The following is a 20,906-nucleotide window of genomic DNA, read 5'->3' as shown; positions in this document are numbered from 1 at the left end:
CGCCTGGAAGCAAGGCCCTGAGAACACAGAGGCAAAAATGAAGCCCTAGAGGTGTGGTCAGTTGACACTGAGGGTCTGCAACTGCCCCTGCCCTGGAGGAACTGGCCAATTTAGGCACAGCCAGATGCTGACAGAATCCAACTTTGGCCTCTGTCAAGAGAGTTGTTGCTGGAAGATGGAGAAATAAATATAGACCTTTGATGGTTGTGTGGAGTTTGGACCAAAAAACCTGAAGATGTGAGGAACCTTGAATGCATAACCAGTCTCCCCCTTAAAACATCTGTAAGATTAGGAAGCTGTAAGGAACAGCTATGAGATGCTTGAGGGTGGTTGTGGGGCTTGGTTTACATCAGGGTCCCTGTCCCTAGACAGGAACACTGTGTGGGATTAGGAATTGATGGTAGTGGGTGGAGAGGGTGCCAGTTCCCCAGATATGTGAGTTTGACCGGCCCCCAAAGGGCATAAGGTGCTCTGTCAGGAGGAAGAAGGAAAGCTCACCTCGTATTAAGCAAGATGAGATGTCCTTGGCTTCAAGCAGGTGCAGAAGCAAGGGGCTGAGGCTGCCAAGAATCTGGGACACTGGGCTGGGCTGTTACAGACTCCTGCTTCCCTAATCCATGTCTCAGGGGCTCTGTGTGTGTTTGCTGATGAGCTCTGCAGCCTGTGTCTGTCTCCAGAGGCCTCCACTGGGACTCCAGAAATGGGACTAAGAAAAACAGTGAGCTAAACAATGTTCAGTGTATTTGCTGAGGATGAAGAATAACAATTTCCCATTAGGAAGAGCCAATTACAGGGAAGCTGCCCTCAAATTCCTGATGGATGGAATAGCTCAATTAGTCTAATTACTCAATTAGACTAATCTTGACTTATGTGTCCTTGGGTGTTTAGTCATTTTATGTTCCCCATGGGTCACTAGTTCCAAGCAATGAAACTTCTGCTTTATCCACATTTCCCATGCGGCTTAGTCCTATTCCAAGTATGCAACAGGCACCCTCAAAATGTTTACTGAGAGAAAGGATGGCAGAGACTGTTGCATTTGACTGCCTAATGCATATTCTCTCCTTCTCCCATAGGAACAGAACCCTGCTTTTTCTGGAGGTAGTAATGTACCCAGCCAAAAAATAATATATGTATTTGTATTTATACTATTTCCCATTCTTCCCTATAGATCAGTATGGCCATATAACACAGTCCTGGTCAATAAAATGTAAATGGAAGCTTACAATACATTACAATAAAATGTAAGTGGGAGGAGCTTCTAAGAAAGCCCTTTAAAAAAGAAAGACTTCTCTGGCTCAAGCCTTTTGCCCTTCCTTTTTCTTTTTCTTTATGCTTGAAACATGTGTGTGATGGCTGGTATTCCAGCAGCTATCTTGCATACATGAGGATAAGACTAGAAGAGTGAAAAGCTAGCAGCAACCTGGGTCTCTGAAGACATTGTAGAGCTACTGCACTGGCCCTATACCAACAACCTCTGGACTCCTTGTTATAGGAGAAAAAATAGCCACTTTTAAAATTTAAGCCACTGTTTTGGGGGTTTGCTGCTAATTTAGCAAATGAAGGACAGGGAAAGGGGAAGAAAACGTATCTAGAGAAGGAATATAAAGATTCTAGATCACCCTAAAATTCAAAAACAGTTTTCCTGCAACATTGCCAGTTCCTGACTCATTATTTAAATAAACTGACACATTTAAAAATACATGAAAGTCATAGGCTTTGTGGTGCAGTGGCCAGAGCAATGAACTGGGAGAGGGGCATTTCCTGGGAGAAAGAATATGTGTTACAGGTTTGTTGTAAACAATAATTTAAAGTATAATGCAAAATACACAGACCAGGCCTAGTACAATTCCAGAAAGAACAGTCCGTTCCACTCCACCAGTGGAAATCGCACACTTAACCATGAAAAGCACATTGAGTTCATGAAAACCCCAGGAGCTCTGCCTCTATCAGGGCCGTCAACTCAGTGTGGTGTCCTTGGTTATCTCACACTAACCAGAAACTCTGGTATCTCTCACACTCAAGAGAGAAAAGCAGGAAAGCTCGATTATTAGTTAACAAGTAGAATTTGCATAACAGACAAAATCTTCCTGACCAGGGGGGTGAGAACCAGTAACAGAGTCTCAGCAATGACACTGCAGGGACTCGTGGACCCAGTGACCTGTAAGCTCCCTCCGGGCTCTGGGTTCCGTCCTTACGGCTCTCCCTCATAGAACCCGTGCGGCCAATCACCTCCTGCCCCTGCCACAGGGAAGGTGATGGCAGGTGAGAATAACTAGCACTTCTAATTTAGAGTGCAAGGTATCCAGGCTAAGCACTGCCGATGTTCAAACAATGAACAAGTGCATGGACGTGGAATTGGGCAAGCGGGTATGTGGGACTTAGAGCTTCACTCCCAGTGCCCCGGGCAAGAAACTCTGCAGCCACTGCACCACTCATTGGTGAGACAGAGATTTGGGGGAAGAGAAGGGCAAGAACACTGTCTCTCCACAACCAAAATGGCAGCAAGAAGTGAAGGGGCGTTGTTATTAAAAGCGATGTCCTTCCCACAACCTCAAAGCTGAGACCAGATCCAACCTCAAAGCTGCCATCGGTTACACCCAGTTGGCCCATATTATCCCACCAAGCCAGTGTCACACCCAGCAAGGGTTGGAGGCAGATACGGACCAGCGTGGGTTCAAATTCAAGTGCCCGAATGGCTTACCAGCTGAACAGCGTGGATCTTAACTCCTAAGCCTTGGTCTCCTCATCTGCAAAATGGGCATAAAGGGACCTATACCTCCAGGGGCCCCTGCGAAGACTACACATAACGTGTGTAAAGCAACTTTGCCAGCCTGCACGCTGGCGGGGTCACTGAGCGCCAGGGCGGTGACGACATTGCTAGTCCAGCGACGGTTAGCGTTATCACCGTGGTTATTATTATTGCTGTTATTATCGTGACAGAATCATTATCACCATTTATACTTAAAGCTCTCTAGGGACTTCTCTGGCGGTCCAGTGGAAGGGCTCCATGCTTCCACGGCTGAGGGCCCAGGTTTCATTCCTGGTCGGGGAACTAAGATCCCATGAGCCTCGTGGTGTGGCCAAAAAAAAAAAAAGACGATGAAGATACAATTTTTTTTTAAAAAGCAGCTCTCTAAAGGAATTGGTTTCAAAGGTTTCCTTGCCACCAAACTTGGACATTCCGAAACCTCTAACATCTGGATAGCCTGTATTATGTCTAATCTAAAGTCTTGTTTCTTTCCATAGTAGAAGCCCCTGATTTCTCCAGCTCTGACTTCACCAGTAGCAGAATCACTCTGATCTATAATTTCTTTAATTAACAATGAAGATTTACATTCACATAATGCTTTGAGGTTATCAGCTTATAGAGTTGAAATCTGGGTCCCTAGTAGACTGTTTAAAATCACCACACAGTTATTGATCTTCAAGTTGAATGGTTGGTCACGACAGGATGTTTTCAAAGCTTAGACCCAGCACGTCACTAGAAGGGAAAGCAGCAGAGTGTTTGCCTAACTGTGTTCACAGCAAACTGAGTGCTAGACGCCTGAAACGACCACAAGCCTTTCTCCCTGCACATCAGTCCTCTAGTGGTTTCTATTTTCCAACCCTGCACCGCCGCCCGCGTGCAACCTCCCCCACCCCCACCCCCCACCACATCTCCAGGAGGCTGGGAAACAGGGAGGGGAGAAGCATGCAGGTTCCACCATGAAACAAGAGCAGAACGCCCATTCCTGTGGCTGCCCCTCAGGTCGGCCAGAAGGCAGAGACACCTGGGGGCAGGGAAGGGGGCTAGGGTGGGTTTGCTGCAGACAGGTACGGGAACCGGGGAACCGGCTTCTAAAACATGTGCTTCCCTCACTCCTCAGTCCATTCAGGGCTCTGCTGGGGATTCTAGTTCATCCGTTCAGTCTACAAATGCTAGCTTGGCCCTACTGTGTGTCAAGCACTTGGGATGCATCACTGTCCAAAAGGGATAAAAATGTCTACCTTTACAGCATATGTTTTAATGGAGGAAAATGAACAAACAAGCAAAATAAAGAAATGAACTAAAGAAGTGTAAGTACAACGTGGGTGGCAGTCGGTGACAGCACCGTGAAGAGAGAAACAGGGTAAAGATCCCAGGGTGGTGGGGGTGGGCTGCGTCCGCCACAGGACCATCAGGCTGGGACCGAGGCGGGCAGGCAGTGGGCAGACACCCGCGCCGGCACCGGAGCAGCCGCACCAGATGGGACAGCCCAAGGGAAGGCGGGAGCGGGGTGTGTCTGAGGGAGAGCAGAAGGCCCGTGTGGCTGGAGTGTGTGGAGCAAGGAGGGTGGTAAGAGCTGGAGTCAGAGAGGTGATGGGTGGCTGGGTCGTGCCGGGCCTTCTAGGCCTTTCTAGGACTCTGGTTTTTATTCATGTGAGAGGGAGAGGCACTGGAGGGTCCCGAGTAGGCGTGGCCGGCTCTCACTGACTTGTTGGAGGGTCACCAGGGTGGCTGGGTTGTGACTAAGCTGGAGCGGGCAGGGCAGCAGCTGGAGCGGGAGGAGGCCGCTGTGACAGCCCAGGAGCGGGGTGGGGGGGGGAGCGGGGGGCGGCAGCAGGGGCTGCGGAGCAGTCTGCGTTTTCTGGGGCGATTTCAAGGGAGCGACAGGCATGGGTGATGTGCTGGGTGCGGGTGTGAGAGAAGGAGGACGGTCAAGGAGGACTCCAGGACTCCAGGTCTGAACGGCTGGAAAAGAAGCTGCCCTGGACTGAGGGTGGAGTGGCTGCTGGCCGGGCGGTCTCGGTGAGAACACGGGCATCTCTCAGACCCCCACTGGGTGGGGATGGGGGTCCAGTAGGCAGGCAGGTGCCTGAAGCGAAGCTTCGGGAGAGTGGCCTGGCACAGGAACTAGCCACGTGAAAGCCACTGGCTCATCGATGGCCGACGAAGCCTAAGGTGGAAGCTGCTCGGTGCAGCGGATGGACCTAAAGGTGCTCTTGGGTGAGCAGGTGAGATGCTGCCCTTGGAGTCGAAGGGGTCAGTCTCAGCTTTGCCGCAACCTATGGCCCTTCTCGAAGGCAGCCACTTTCCCCTCTGCAAAGTCAGAGGCAGACGGGGTGATGCTTGATCTCCGGTGAACCTGTGAGCTGACTCTGTGAATCAGGACTGCTGAGTGCTGCCGTGGTCATTAGAGACTGTTATGCATCGGGGCCAGGACCGGGGCCAGGGGACTCAGCGTAGAATCCAGGACCAGGCGCCTGGGAGAGTTCCATGATTCCCACCCATTTAGCACCAGAACCCCACTGAAGCTGCTCCCATCAGAGTTGGCAGTACCTAATTATCAGCCCCTAGTCCGCCAAACCAGCAACCTAGGAACCATCCTTGAATCTTTCCTCTCCCTCACCTGTGACCCGCTATTTCTCCTCACCATGCCCCACAGGCTTGCAAACATCAGATCCTCCACGTCGTTTATTTTGTTTGGGGGAGGGGAGGTCTGGACTGTTTCAACAGCTGTCTAATCCCATCCCTGTGCCTCCAGCCGGCTCCCGCCTCCATCCGTCCTCCACGCGGCTGCGGTCAGGGGGCTTGGAAATGAGATACGGAAAGAGCCTATTACAGCACCTGGCATGGGGGCAGGTGCTAGATAAATTGTAGCTACTGATATAATTATTCTCTTCTTGGAAATATATTTCACTGCCTTCTCAATTCGTCCACATGGACACTGCTACATATTAGCTGCAATGCATCCCTTAAGAAGAGCTGGAGATGATTAGCTGGCGGGATCATAACAGGAATTTTAAGCAATCGTTTAAATTAATTCCTGAGCAGCCCATGCAGAACCCTTCACACAGAGTCCTTTCTGGCAGGATCCCGCCAGTTCCCAGAAGCACATGCAAATCAGCGCTCTGAGCTTCCCATTTTCACTGCCAGGTTTCTTTCTCACTTTCTCGGGGAACAAATCACAGCTCTGTTATCACAGCATCGCAGGAACCCCTCGCTGGCAGGGATGGGGTTCTGAGCAGCTTCGCTCCCACCCCCACGCTGCCCCACCACGCACACCGAGCCAGGTACTCAGTGGACGGCCAGAGAATGCATCAACAAACGCTTTGTTTTGAAAGTTTAACCATCAAAAACCGGCCACATCCCTGTCAAAAGCATGCTCTGAGAAAGTTGCCAAAGACATTTTTGGCCAGAAGAATCCTTTTAAGTTGTTGAAAGATGCCTAGAAAAGAATTTGCTTTGCCCTGGAATGAACCCTTACTGAAAACAGTTAATGCCTATCCTTTACAGCGTGTTAGTATAAGAAAACAACTGAACTTCTTCAGGAAAGGAGGAAAGAGACACGCAGAGAAACCCGTTCTCCTACCTTCTTGAAGTCACGCACATTGATTTTGCCATTAGGCTCCTTGCTGAAGTCGAGAAATCGTTTTCGGAATGCTGGGTCCTGCTGCCGTATACAGTTTTTGAGTTTTTCAATAACTTCATCCTTGGTCATATTCTTGGTCATGGCGTTTCTGCTCTCAGTGGGCTTGGCTCTAAAATCACAAGCAGGCGCACAGATGCAGCAGAGCGCTTCCTACAGACCTTACCCGTGCACAGTTCAAGCCAGGACAACAAGGGAGCTTACTGCCCCCTTTTCACAAAGGAGGAAACAGATGCTGAGGTTGATGGAGTGACCTGGGGACTTCTTACATGCCCATGGCTTGCAGGTTCAGAGCCAGGCCAGCAGCACTGTGTCAAGTAAAGCTCTGCCTGAGGTGCCAGCACGTGGTGGCAGGCCAGGGTGCGGAGCTTCAGGGAAGGGGTTGCTGTCATCCCTGTGCTGGGATTTTTAGCTGTGCTTTGAGCTGGCTGAATATGGCGTGTGACTGGGAAGACATAGCTGAAAAAGGATATTTTTGTAAACTGGGAAAAAGGAAGTTTTGTGAACAGAGCCTGTTATACAGCCTTAAATTAAATAGGTCGTTTTGCAGTAACTACATGCAGATCAAAGAGGCCATCAAATAGCCATGGGAAGGAAGGGATGTCCACAATTAATCCAAGCTGATTCACAAAATCAACTTAACTTATAAAACATAAATCTTGTGTGATGTGCTCTGTGCATGAGTGTGAGAACGCACATGTCATTGACGGGTAATCATTCCTCAGCTCTCCAGAAGTCTCCTGGGCCTTGTCTGACAGCCGTGAGATAGTCCTGGAGAATGGACTTCTACTCCTTCCCTGCTGCTCTGTCGGCTTTAAGAGCGCTCCTGGAAGGCCCACATTTCATGAAATACTTAATTGCTATTACTTCTTTCACTGGTTTTTAGGAAGCAGACGTATCTCATCACAGAATATTTAACCTTTCTCTTAAAATACCATCTTTCTGCCCATTTATAAAGCAGCTACTATTGAAGTGCCCAGATATTCAAATTTCATTAGCATCACATTAAAACATTCCTACCGCTCTACACTTAAGAATTTTGTAAACGGGATGTGACAAAGTGAAGTCAGCTGAATAGTTCTACATTTCACCTTTCCTTTTGGATTTATTATAAGCTATGAACAAGCAAGTTAAAATAATATCTTTTCACTAAACTAAACCTATATTTTTAAAAATGAGGAAGGCCTAGAATATTCATCAGTCTGACTTTTAATAGATTTACTAAGTGTGTTTTATTGTTACAATTCAATTTGGCAATCATTTAAGTAATTCTATCATTCATGTTAGAAAATGTTAACCAGTTTAATGAGTGCATTTTGCAATAAATATTAAACAGTGGTAAGGAATCTAAGTTTCTGGAGAAGAATGAGTGTGAACACAGGTACATAATAGTTGAGTGGCAGGCGGGTTCTCTAGGAGTTTAAAGTCCTGGGTCCTTCCCCCAAGCCAACCACTAAGTTTGTGAAAAACCTGAGGCAAGTCCCCAAACCTCTCAGGTCTCAGTGCTTTCATTTCTAGAATTAATAGGTCAATGCAGTAATTCCTAAGATCTCTGCTTGCTTTAAAATTCCCTGACTCTAATCACCGTTTTTATAGTTTGCCATCTTTCTTATTTAAATCATAAAATATTTAAATACTCATTTAGTCAACAAATATTTACTGACTGACTACGCTGCAGTGGGCACGGTGGTTTAATAACGCATTGTGGTTTTGGTTTACTTTACCTCTCAGGAAGGTCTGGCCGCTGCGGCTCCTCTTTCTGAAGATGCTCATCTAACAACTGATCCTTTGGAACAGGAACTGGGGAGACAGTGGGTGGGCCATTAAGTCCTAGGCACGCCAGAAGTTTCTTGTAAAGGATTCTTCCTGAAGCAATATCCTGAAACTTACTGCAGAGTCTGAATTTTAAAAACAATGAGAACACACCCATTAGAACAGCTAGAAGAAGACTGACCCTACTGAGTGCTGGCAAGGACGCGGTCACTAAGACTGTCCTCTACCGCGAGTGGGACGCAACATGGTGCAGCCACCTTGGAAGACAGTTTGGCAGCTGCATATACACTCACCGGAGGAACCAGCTGTCCCAGCCCTAGGCACTTAGCCGAAAGAAATAACAACGTATGCCGGCACGAAGACCTGTACAGTATGTGTGGCTTTACTTCTACCAGCAAAAACTGGAAACAAACCAAATGTCCATCAATAGATGAACCGATCCACAAGGTGGGTAAGGCCGTGAAACAGAATTCTACTCGGCAATTACCAAGAACCAACCGTGGGTACAGGTAACAGCGTGAGTGAATTGCAAAATCATCACGATTGGTGAATAAAGCCTGACGAGAAAGAGAACATCTTGTGGGCTTCCATTCGTAGAAGATCCTAGAAAATGCGAAGTCATCTGTAGTGACATGGTGCTTGGTGGGTGGAAGAGATGGATTGGCAAAAGGTCATAAGGAAGCTCAAGGGGGGAGGAAAAAGTCTGTTATCTGGATTAACAGCTTGTGATGGGTTCACGGAGATATATGCACACGATGGATTTCCTCAAATTGTATTCTTTGAGGAATACTACACTACAAATATGTGTAGTTTATTGTTAGTAGGATACTGCTATAAAGACATAATAAATGTGAAATGAAAAAATTTCACAGGAAATTTGGTATGGAATTACGGAAGTACTTTACTGGGATTTTGGGATATGCAGATATTTGAGAAAAACACAGGAAACCACTGCGGTGGCAGCATCTCTTTCTTTTTCACATTTTGTTTGTTAGTATTTTTCTAACCATAAAGGTTGTACGTGCTCACTGTTGCAAACCTGGTGAAGCCTGAGGCCCAGGACAAAATTCCACAGATTCGTTAAAATGCACAAGGCTTAGAGCACAGGAGGTGCGGGCGTGAGCCCTGGAATTGGCCTCCCGGGTCTGAATATCTGCGACTGAAGGCGGGGCTTCACAACGTCTGGTTCCGGACACATCCCTGGTGCAGTGAGGCCACAACTCTCTTCACGTGAATACAAGGCATTCTTATTTGTCCTCTGTCTCTTCCACCCTGAGTCTTCCGTGCGTGTATAGTGGACCCTCCAGGGGCTGCGTGGCATGTGATCATTCCTTGCTCCGAAGCTGGTGGAGCGTGTGCTCATGGGAGCCGTGCTCACTAACATGGTCTAAGGCTGCAGAAACATGAAGGGTTTCCATGAGGAGCTGGAGTTTTCAGAGGTCAGCTCAGTGTCCTTACATACTTCACTAGCTTCTTATGAGCTCCCTTGGTTGCCCCTGCTATAATTTCTGTAACCTCTTTATTATCCAATAAATCACTATTTTGAAATCCTGAGCCTACAGGGAAACACAAGTAGTAAGCACACTTTCTGCAAGGACAGGTTACATGTCTCAGTTTTAGCTTCTAATACAGTAAGTACTGGTAGATAGACTCCACATGATAGAAACTCTTTGAAGTCCTTGATAACTTTTAAGAGCATCAAAGGGTTGAGAAGCGCTGACCTGGGCATGTGACTCTTTCTATGCTTCAGTTTCCTCATCTATAAAATGCACATAATGAAAGTCCCCACCTCAGAGGATTACTGCAAAACTTTCACAAGAGGATCCTTGTAAAAAGCTCTTAGCACTGGGCTGGCATGTGACATGTACCTGTGCTCAATTAACCATAGTTGGAATAACAGTATCACAGTATCCTGATGGCACACATGTAGCCAGGAGTCAGAACACTAGCTCCAAACTATACTTGTCAGTAAGTACTAGCAATTGTTATAACTGCTTCAAAAATATTGATGCTACTATATAACGAGCACCGTGCTAAGTATTATATTGCTACAACTGGGAGCAAACCAGAGCAACGCCCAGCTCTTGGAGCTGCAAAGGGTCAGGAAACTGCTCATTCTGAACTGAGGGAACAGATCATCTAAAAACCCAGAGGCAACAGAGAGCTTGGTTTTTTCCAGAAATAGGAAGCTGGTCAGCCCAGCTGAGCTGAAACCTGCAGGAACAGCTGAATCAAATGTTTACATCTGAATGAGGAGTGGGTAAGTACCTTGCCCAAGTACACAGCTAGTTCAGGGCCAAGCTGAGATTTGAATACAGGCAATCTGCCTGCAGGGCCCGAGCTCTGGAGAGGTTTGACGATCCTGAAGGCCTGGGAAGTCACGCTCTGTTAAAGCATCTGGTAGCATTTGCCTAATGGCAAGAGGACACCCAAGTGCTTCAAGCAGGGTTTTTTTTTTTTTTTGAAGAACTTTTATTGAGATACAATTGACATATAATAAACTGCATATATTTGAAGTGTACAATTTGATATTTTTTCTTATTAGTAATGTATATATGGCAATCCCAATCTCCCAGTTCATCCCCCCCACCCCCACCCCTGTTTTCCCCTCTTGGTGTCCATATGTTTGTTCTCTAAACCTCTGTCTCTATTTCTGCCTTGCAAACCAGTTGATGTGTACCATTTTTCTATATTCGCATATGTGTGTTAAAATACATTTGTTTTTCTCTTTCTGACTCACTTTACTCCGTATGACAGTCTCTAGGTCCATCCATGTCTCTACAAATGTCCCAATTTCATTCCTTTTTACAGCTGAGTAATATTACGTTGTATATACGTACCACATCTTCTTTATCCATTCATCTGTTGATGGGCATTTAGGTTGCTTCCATGTCCTGGCTATTGTAAATAGTGCTGCAGTGAACACTGGAGCGCATGTGTCTTTTTGAATGATGGTGTTCTCTGGGTATATGCCCAGTAGTGGCATTCCTGGGTCATATGCTAGTTCTATTTTCAGTTTTTCAAGGAACCTCCATTCTGTTCTCCATAGTGGCTGTATCAATTTACATTCCCACCAACAGTGCAAAAGCGTTCCCTTTCTCCACACCCTCTCCAGCATTTACTGTTTGTAGATTTTCTGATGATGCCCATTCTAACCGGTGTGAGGTGATACCTCATTGCAGTTTTGATTTGCATTTCTCTAGTAATTAGTGATGTTGAGAAGCTTCTCATGTGCCTCATAGCCATCCATATGTCTTCTTTGGAGAAATGACTATTTAGGTCTTCTGCCCATGTTCTGATTGGGTTGTTTGTTTTCTTGATATTGAGCTGCATGAACTGTTTATATATTTTGGAGATTAATGCTTTGTCTGTTGATTCGTTTGCAAATATCTTCCCCCATTCTGAGAACTGTTTTTTCCTCCTGCTTCTAGTTTCCTTTGCTGTGCAGAAGCTTTGAAATTTCATTAGGTCCCACTTATTTTTGTTTTTATTTCCATGACTCTAGAATGTGAGTCAAAAAAGATTTTGCTATGATTTATGTCAAAGAGTGCTCTTCCTATGTTTTCCTCTAGGAGTTTTATAGTGTTAGCCTTACATTTAGGTCTTTAAACCATTTTGATTTTATTTTTGTGTATGGTGTTAAGGAGTGTTCTACTTTCATTCTTTTACATGTAGCTGTCCAGTTTTCCCAGCATCACTTATTGAAGAGGCTGTCTTTCCTCCACTGTATATCCTTGGCTCCTCTGTCATAGATTAGTTGACCATAGTTGATCTCTGGGCTCTCTATCCTGTTCCATTGATCTATATTTCTGTTTTTGTGCCAGTACCATACTGCCTTGATCACTGTAGCCTTGTAGTATAGTCTGAAGTTAGGGAGTCTAATTTCTCCAGCTCCGTTTTTTTCCCTCAAGATTCCAAGCAGGGTTTTAACGTGACCATATTCATAGTTTAGACTCTAAACTACTCTATGGAGAAGAGAATAGTGGAGCTTCCATCTCAAGTATCCAATTGCGTACATGATCAATCCACTAAAGTTCATTCATTCATTCATTCCCTCGCTTGACACTTCAGATGCCCTGTCCCTGAGCTGAGCACTCCTAGGTATTAGGGATGAAGAGACAAAGTCCCTGCGCTTTACATCCTTGGTGGGTGGCACAGGTAATAAACATAAACAAATGACAAGAGCCATGAAAAATGGAGCTGGGTGACAGGTGGAGAGTACCTGGTAGGTGGGGTGGAGGGGAGATGGAGGAGCAGGTGAGTAGAATGACCTGCCACTCTGGGAAGTGAGGTGTCACCAATCTCCTCTCCAAAACGAAACTTCTGATTTTTACCCCTGAAACTGTCCCCACCCCCCAGCCTCCCCCAGCTCGGATGACAATTCTGAGTACCCAGGTGCTCGAGCCAGAAGCTTGGGCTCAGCCTTGCTTCCTTCCCACCCAACCCATGCCCCTGGCAGTCCAAACACACTCTGAACCTCCACGTGTGTTCATGGTGTGTATTCCTAGAACTACAGAGATGAAGGGTAGCGCCATGGGGGGGGGGGGGGGGGGGGGGCGGGGCAAGGGTGGTTCTTGTTCCACCAAACGGATTTCCAAACAGGCTTTACTATTTACACTCCCACCAGCACATGTGAGAGGACCAGTTTCCCCACCTTCCTGCTCTAATCTTTTCACGTGTTTGCAAATTTGCATTTCTTTTACTTCAAGTGATATCTAATGTAGTTCATATTTCTTTCTACTTATTAACCTACATTTTAACAAAGTGATAGCAAGTCTTATGCTCAGAGCCTTTGGCAGAGAGAGACATCTCCTTAGATTTTAATCATATTGTTTTCATGAAATGCAGTCTCAGTGTAACCTCTTTACGGCAAGTGATGCTGTTTTCACATGTATGGTGGTTAGAAAAGCCTTTTAAAAACAAATTAATATACTCAGAAAAAGAGGAGTTGATATAAAGAAAATAAAATGTACTCAGGTAGAACGTGAATGCCCAAACTTTGGGCGACATCTTCCTTTTTATGGACAAGTAAACAGAGACCACGAGAGGTTCCCCTCTCTTGACCTTTGGAAGTCGCTCCAAACCTTTAACAACTTCGCAAGGTCTCTATTCCACCTCCAACCTCCTTCCCCCTGCACTGAGGAAACAGAAGTCCAGAGGACCGGACCGTGCCCCGCCCACCCCTCTTCCGGTCCTGGCTCCATCTCTTTTTTCTCTCCAGATTCCGGCTCGTCTCTGGCTTTCCACTAACTTCCCCTCCAGCCCACAAACAAGCGCAAAGCATGCCTGTGAAGCAGGTGAGTCCTTTGTCAGCACCACATTCCCCACTCCAGCAGCATCCCTGGCACCTGCTGGGCCCTGCCACCCCTCCCAGCCCCATGCGCTGTTCACCCCACTGCTTCCCATGTGATGTCCGGCCTCGCTGGCCTCCCCCTGCTGCCCGAGACTCCCTGCCCCCTCATCCTCAGGAACCGCCCTTCAGGTCCCATCACCCCGACCTCGGCCTCCTCTCCCGCTGGAGCAGCCAGGGCCCTGGCTGGATGGCGGGGCTCTGCCAGGTCCAAGCTGCGGCCCTCACGCCAGACCATCCACCAGCCACCCCAGAGAGATGCTTCCTGCATGAACGAGCGAACTGTCGCTGTGAGGAGGACGCTGGGGCCTCACTGCGGCCCAGGCTCCTCTCTGAGCCCCGTGTCCTCCTGCAGTCTTTTCCCGTGTTTTCACCCTTACTGGCTGACGCCTTCTGTGTTCCCCCACTGGCCAGCAGCCCCTGGCATCCTCAGAGACTCCTTTCCCTCCTCTGCCATCAGCCTCTCTGTCCAGTCACCAGGTCTGTCCTTCTACTGCCCAGACCTATCCCAAAGCAGTTGGCCCCTGCAGTCCTCTGCCGCTCCCTCCTTTCAAGCCCCTTCCGTTCCCTTTCTCCCTGTTTCACCTGTTCCCTCACTGGAGCCAGAGTGATCTTTGTGAAGCCCAAATCTGAAGTTGTCACCTGCCCCTGTGTAAAGCCACCTCGCAGGCTCCTGCCTCCCTCAGCTCTGCTTCCCAACTACGGCCGCAGGGCACAGCCAGCGGGGACTTCAACAGACCCATGCCCGGCTGGCCTGTGGATGGGGCGTGGGCACCAGGGTCTCCAAAGCCCTGCGGGTGGCTCTCAGGCCCTGTGGAGAACCCTGCCCGCGGGATGACTCCAGTTCCGTGGCTGAGCCACAGCCCTTCTTGCCCGCCCTGCCCGCCCCTCGGCATCCTGCCCTACTGTCCTCCCCTCCACACTCCTGCCCTAGGAGTCCCTGTGAATGTGCTGTGGGCCCCTAGCCCTCTGGGCTTTCCCCTGCTAGCCTACGGCCTGAGATGCTCTTCCCTTTCATCTCCAGATTCAAGCCTCACGTCCCTGGAAGCGTCTCGCCTTCCATGCCCGCCCCGCCATCCACCTGGCTGTAAGTGTCCTTCAAGAGCTGTGCGCATGGTTCTCGGGTTCACACGCCACGTGGGTGTGTCCGCATCGCTTTCCCCCACATGAGACCACCCTGTAATAAAGCGATTTCTGTAAACCTGTCACATAGGAGGGCCGGGATGCAGGAGGCTCACACGATACTCTTGCGTGAAAGACCAGATAGAGGAAGACGTGAACCTCCCGGCCAGTCCTGGGCTCCTCTTTCCTCTCCCTCTCTCCCTCTCCCCCGGGTCGCGCACAGCAAAGCCACGAGCGCGTGAGCGGCTGAAGCCCCTGCAGACACGGACATCAGCGTGGCCTCCCCCCACGCCCCTGCCAGCCCAGGCCCTCCCTGAGCTCCTCCACAACCCTCTCTGGACTTGCTGTCCCCTGCTCCTCCCCTGTGCCATGTTTCTTCCACCCACTAGCAAACTGATCTTTCTGCAAATGGTCTGTAAACTGGATGAATGCGAACACCCGGGCCAGCACGCCAAGATCTCTGCAAGCCCCTCCTGCTGGGGAAAGCCTCAGCCTCTTCCTCCTCTTCTTACAAACCACAGGAAAAATGGGCTGAGAGGCATGAGTGTTCACAGAAAGGAGACTTAAGAGGCCAACAACTACCAATAAGATCAATTGTGTTTCAGATCACTTTATTTTTTATTTATTTATTTTTTACCTGCTTTGGTCAAGTCACTTTAAATCAATGTAATGTAAAGAAAAGCAGTAAGATTTTTAACATTCCAATTGCAAGGAATGAAAAGGATCCCTGTGATTCCACTGGATCCCCACCTACAGTCATCCCCTAGACCACTGCCTGCTGCTGGGCGGCGCCGGCCCGCCCCTGGGGCTGTGCAGGTCTGAGTGTTGGGGCAGTGGCACGGCGGGTGGCGCGGGGCGCACGGGAGGCGTCATCGCCTGCATAGAGCCTGCTCGGCCTGCAGACTATCGAGGCCATCTGCAGGGAGGGGATGCCCCAAGGGGTGAGCCCCTCCGTGCGGGGGGTGAAAGGGACACCAGGCAGGCGGCCCCTGGGGCCCCTGAGACACCGGTCTCTGCTTTCTCTCACAGCCCTGCCCCCCTCCAGCTTTGGCTCATCCACCACAAATTAAGTTTTAAGCTAAAATGAAAGAGAAATATAATCCACGTTACAGTTTGTGACCTGGCTGGTCACGGCCAGGTGCCAGGGAGATGAAACAGCATAAGGAAGACGAGCCCAGGCCCCACAGCTCGCTGGCGTGGGACCCCGAGCTGCTCCAGGCCTCCACTTCCCCGAGCGCGGAAAGGAGCTGTCACAGCTGCCTGGCGCGTGTGTGATGAGCGCTGAATCATCACAGCACGTGCCATCTCACCCGATGTCCAGCGCTCAGCACAGACTCAGCAAATAGGAGCTATTCCCACTGCTACCTGCTAACACTGCAGAAACTGCACAGAAAACACTTAAAAGTATAAAACAGACCTTATGGAAAATGCGGCATGAATTAATTTTGTTACCAGAAAACTTACTTTACTAAATGTGCGGCTGTTAAAAATGGGCAGAACACGTGCATGACTCTCTTGAAGCTGTTTCGCCCAACGAGCCCGGAGTCTCCGAGGTCATGTGACCGCAGCATGTTACAGAAAGCTTGCAGGTTCTTGGTAAGAGTGTCACGAACAATTTCTTCCACCTAATAGAAAAGACAAACACGTTTACCAAGCTGCACGTTTGTAACCTGGGGTGGCAGCACCCTGGGGCCACACGGGAACGTGTTACTTACTGAATCCCAAGCCAGGAAGAGAGGCGCCTTGGTGTCTTTATAGGAGGATATTTTGCTTAGCTAATTGGGAAAGAGAAAATGCGTAAATAAAATCACTCATAAAGTCAATAGGAGCTTTGGAGGCAGACAGACCTGGACTGTCAGCTTTGTCCCTGATTAGCCAATAGCTTTAGACCTTGAGCAAGTGAGTTTGCCCCCCTAAAACCCATCTGGAAATGGGATAATAACATTTAACTTGTGCTTATTTTTAAAAAGTACAATAAAGATGAAAAATCCATCATTTAGAAATTAAATAAATGCAAAGGGAAAGAATAACGAGATGACATTTTTGCCTATCAGAATGGCAGAAATAAAAAAGGAAGCAAATTGCTAGTGTTGAAAATGGATAATATCAGACATTTGATAATCTACAGACTCTAGAGTACCAGTGACCACCTCCGGGGAGTGGCTGGATTCCCTTCTGCACGTTCGCATTTGGTACTTTATACATATATTCAACTTTTAAAATAATTAAAATAATTTTTTAAATGTATAAAATTTTTATTCCATTTCTAGAAATTTATACTAAAGAAATTATCATAGGATGATGCAAAAAAGCAGGCACTAAAATATTCCTTGCAGCAAAATTTATAAAATAGATATCATATATGAACTTATTTATATATATCCATTAAATATGTGCCATTTTTATATATCAATTATACCTCAATAAAGCTGCAAAAAATAGTATGTTTGTGTGTAGGTATAACAGTTTGGAAGAGTACGCAACAGAGCATACGAGTGAGTAACGATGTAATACAAACGCCTCCATGTAAGAATTAGCGGTGATGTTAAGTTTCTTCCATTTGCACACCTCTGTGTGCTAATGTTCCCAATTCATTTGTTTACATTAACATTCACTCAACAAACTGCTTTGTGAGTGTGCCTGGCACTGGGCTATGCCTGTGGGTACCACGGGTAGTAAAAACAGAAAGGCCTCCGCTCTCCTGGAGGCATGACCACATCATGACAAAAACTGGGCACCCCGTGACTGGCTCAGGCATGTGACGTTGACAGGCTTCGTCTGAGCTGTTGGGGAGGGTCCCTGGAGAATGAGCCCGGGACCAGGGAGCGGGAAGGGGGTCCTGGCAGAAGCTGCACTGCCAAGGATGGCGGAGGGAGCCCAGGGAGCCTGGGGAGCCCGAGGACCCGAGCGGTGTGGCAGCCAGGAGACCCCAGGAGGGGTGGCAGGGCTGGACCACATGGCACCGCATCAGCCACGTCGGGAAGGCCTACTTTATCCTAAGGGGCCCAAAGGCATTAGAGGGTTTGAAACATGGAGCCTGACAGGATCTGATTTAGAGTAGGCAGAGACCACGCTGCTGGCCACATGGAGAGCAGACTGCTCACATGTCCATTGTTTTTTTTTTTTTTTTTTGAAAAAAAGATGGGTATGTGCAGGGTTGCTGTGATAGAGGCGATGATTTACGAGAGCTAACACAAGGTCTGTCCCACAGCAGAATTCTGGAAAAGCTGCAATTCTTCGTTTCTGCATGTAAAAGCGCTCTAGGATTCACTTTTGAATTCAAGCTCAAGAAGGACCGAGTGACATGGTTTAGGATGTACACACGCTGGGCATTCAGGAGACCATAGTATTAAAACAGACAGCAATTGTGCGCCTGGTAAAGGCATCTTTAACAAACGTCTCACCAAGACTCTAGTGCTTATCGCATGCATTATCTGAAACTACTCTGATTTTTTAAAGTTCTTAAAATGTTAAAATGTTAATAGCTATTAAAGTTACAGAAGTATTTCTAATAATAAAACCAACAACTTTGCAGCCAAAAGAAACAAAAACTAAAAGTGTTTGTCACTAGAGGCACTACGCAGGTTGTGTTTTTGTTTTTGTTTTTATTGCAAGAGCAGTGCTGCTGAAATGCTGTGAAAAGGAGTCACACTGGTGTATAAAGTGGTGTCATTCAAGGTTTTCAGAAATGTCAAAGACCATCATCCTTCAATGAGATTTAAAATCTAAAAGTGAAACAACTTTTAAACACAACTCTCACTTAAAATAAAAATTAACTCAGCCGAAAAACATAGTCATCCATTTATTTAAACCATATTTCACCTGCGTCTCTTTCTCTAAGAACACCTTAAGTTTCCTGCCGTGAACAGAAAAGCAAATGTGAAGTTGTTGTAAAACTCACCTTAGGGTCCTCTCTGAGCAGTTCAATAAACGTGCTGATGTTGACCCATCCGGTGCACCCAGGGTCAAGCGTTTGCATTAGTTCTTTGAATTCTGAATCACTTATTTTTACAACCATGCAATTTAGAATACGTCGCAATTCTTCCCCTGTTATCTGTCCGTCAGGTTTCTGAGCATGAGAATATATAAGGGAATGTTTTTAAAAAAGAAGAAGAGGAAGGAAAAGCATTACATATATTCAGCAGCACTTAATAAAGCATGCGTTTGGGCCAAATAGAATTATGATCTGAAACAAGAATACCTCAAGTGATGATCACTGTGTAACCCATGTGCCAAGAGCCGGGGGAAGGGAAGTCTAGAACTTTGCAACTGCAGTTCCTACAACGTTCTCTGTCAGGACATGCAGGAGATGGCCCCAAGTGAGGAAAGAAGCTGACCCTCTTCCCAGGACAGGCTGAAAGCTGGCTGTCACAGGGCACTGAAACGGTTCCTCCTGCCCCAACTCACCTGAGGGCCAGGCGGCTCAGCCACATGGGGCACAGAACTTCCTGGAAATTCAATTACAACTTGCCAATTTACTAAGAATATTAATTATGCTTGTTTTCACTACCACCAACCTCATCAATTACATAAATGTACAATTACTTAGTGAGAAAAAAATTTCAGCTACGCTGCATAAAGAAAACATTACGAGCAAAATACTACAAGGCAAATTTCTTCCCTCAGAATAAAAAATTACCAGTAAGTAAATTGAATATCCAAATTGAGAGAAACTATTTACTGGAAAAGCAGGGGAAATAAAGAACCCTACCTCTTCATAGGGAGGTACTGTGAATATTAATATGACCAGAGACTCACTAAGTGATAAAGCAGTGTATAAATGTCAACTATGACTTTGGGGTCCAAAATCTGAAAAGGATATAAGGTTCTCTTAGAGAAAATTAAGTAATTTAGAGGATATGTGCAGGGCACTTTTTGGTTTGGGAGTGATCATTTTTAATGTCCAAACAGGAATCACTGACAACTAATATTTATGATTTTCAATAAATTTATCAACCATCACCACTAACTCCAGAATATTTTCATCACCCCAAAGAAACTTTGCGCCATTTGTAGTCACTCTCTGTTTCCATCCCAATTCTAAGGCGACGAATCTATTTTCTATCTCTCTCTGTTTGCTTTTCCCTGGACATTTCATGTAAATAGAATCACACAACATATGCACCTGTCTGCACCTTCCATCTGGCTTCTGTCACCTACTGCAATGTTTTGAGGGTCACACACGGTGGTGCGTGGGTTGGTATCTTGCTCCTGTTAGCACTACTGCATCACACGATAGAGCACACTTTGTTTATCCTGTCGTAGGTTAATGAACGTTTGGATTGTTTCCAGCTTAGAAATTACGAATAATGTTACTATAGACTCTCGCACACAAGCCTTTGTGGGGACCATGAGTGGAATTGCTGGGTCATGTGGTGAAGTCCTGCTGAAATTCTTCAGAAACGACCGTGTTGTTTTCCACAGCAGCCGCACCATTTTACGCCCCTGCCAGCAGTGTGAGTTCCATTTCCACAACCTCGCAGCACTTATCGTTGTCTGTCTTTCTGGGAGTAGCCATGCTGGGGTGTGAAGTGGTGTTGCATTGTGGTTTTGATTTGCATTTCCCTGATGACTAATGATTGAGCATCTTTCCATGTGCTGATTGCCCGTTCCTATATATTCTTTGGTGAAACATCTATTAAAATCGTTTCACTTAAAAAATCACATTGCCTTCTTATTGAGTTCTAAGAGTTCTCATATAATCTAGATACAAGTCCTTTACCAGGTATATAATTTACATATATTTTCTTCCAGTCTGCAGCCTATCTTTTCATTTCCTTAATGGCATCTTCTGAAGCACAAAAGGCTTCCATGCTGATTAGCCCAGTTCATAAATCTTGCTCTTTTATGGGTCATGCTTTTAGTGCCACCTCTAAGAAATCTTTGCCTAACACAAGGTCACATGTTTTCTTCTAAGACTTCTGCCGTTTCAGCTCTTATATTTAGATCTATGGTCCATTTCAGTTAATTATCTTGTGTGAAGTAAAGAAAATGTCTACATCCCCTTTTTGCATATTGGATATCCAGTTGTCTCAGCACCACTTGTTGAAAAGATTATCCTTTCCCCTACTGGATTGGTTGAAAATTGACCATAAATGTAAGGGATTATTTCCATACTCTCAATTATGTTCCGTCAACCAGTAAGTCTATCCTGTGCCAGTACCACACTGTCTTATTACTGTAGCTTTATCCTAAGATTCAAAATCTGGAAGTTTAAGTATTCTAACTTCATTCTTCTTTTCCAAAATTGTTTTGGCTATTCTGTCACCTTT

At 46.7% G+C, this 20,906-nt stretch overlaps 1 protein-coding gene across 1 annotated transcript in view; it reads right to left on the bottom strand.

Annotated features, from left to right (window-relative positions):
- EFCAB6 (EF-hand calcium binding domain 6) overlaps positions 1-20,906 on the bottom strand; it is a 253,258-nt gene that overhangs the window by 125,021 nt on the left and 107,331 nt on the right. Inside the window, exons 12-16 of the mRNA XM_057743330.1 lie at positions 18,536-18,703; positions 16,350-16,409; positions 16,099-16,259; positions 8,114-8,287; positions 6,333-6,501 (exon numbers count right to left, since the gene is read on the bottom strand). Of these exons, the coding sequence (XP_057599313.1) occupies positions 6,333-6,501; positions 8,114-8,287; positions 16,099-16,259; positions 16,350-16,409; positions 18,536-18,703 (732 nt within the window). The remainder of the gene's footprint in view (positions 1-6,332; positions 6,502-8,113; positions 8,288-16,098; positions 16,260-16,349; positions 16,410-18,535; positions 18,704-20,906) is intronic.

Source organism: Hippopotamus amphibius, chromosome 7, assembly GCF_030028045.1.
Source record: "Hippopotamus amphibius kiboko isolate mHipAmp2 chromosome 7, mHipAmp2.hap2, whole genome shotgun sequence".
In the NCBI taxonomy this organism is placed as follows: domain Eukaryota; kingdom Metazoa; phylum Chordata; class Mammalia; order Artiodactyla; family Hippopotamidae; genus Hippopotamus; species Hippopotamus amphibius.
The sequence above is the reverse complement of the archived record's forward strand: the minus strand, read 5'-3'. Positions and strand labels throughout refer to the sequence as shown.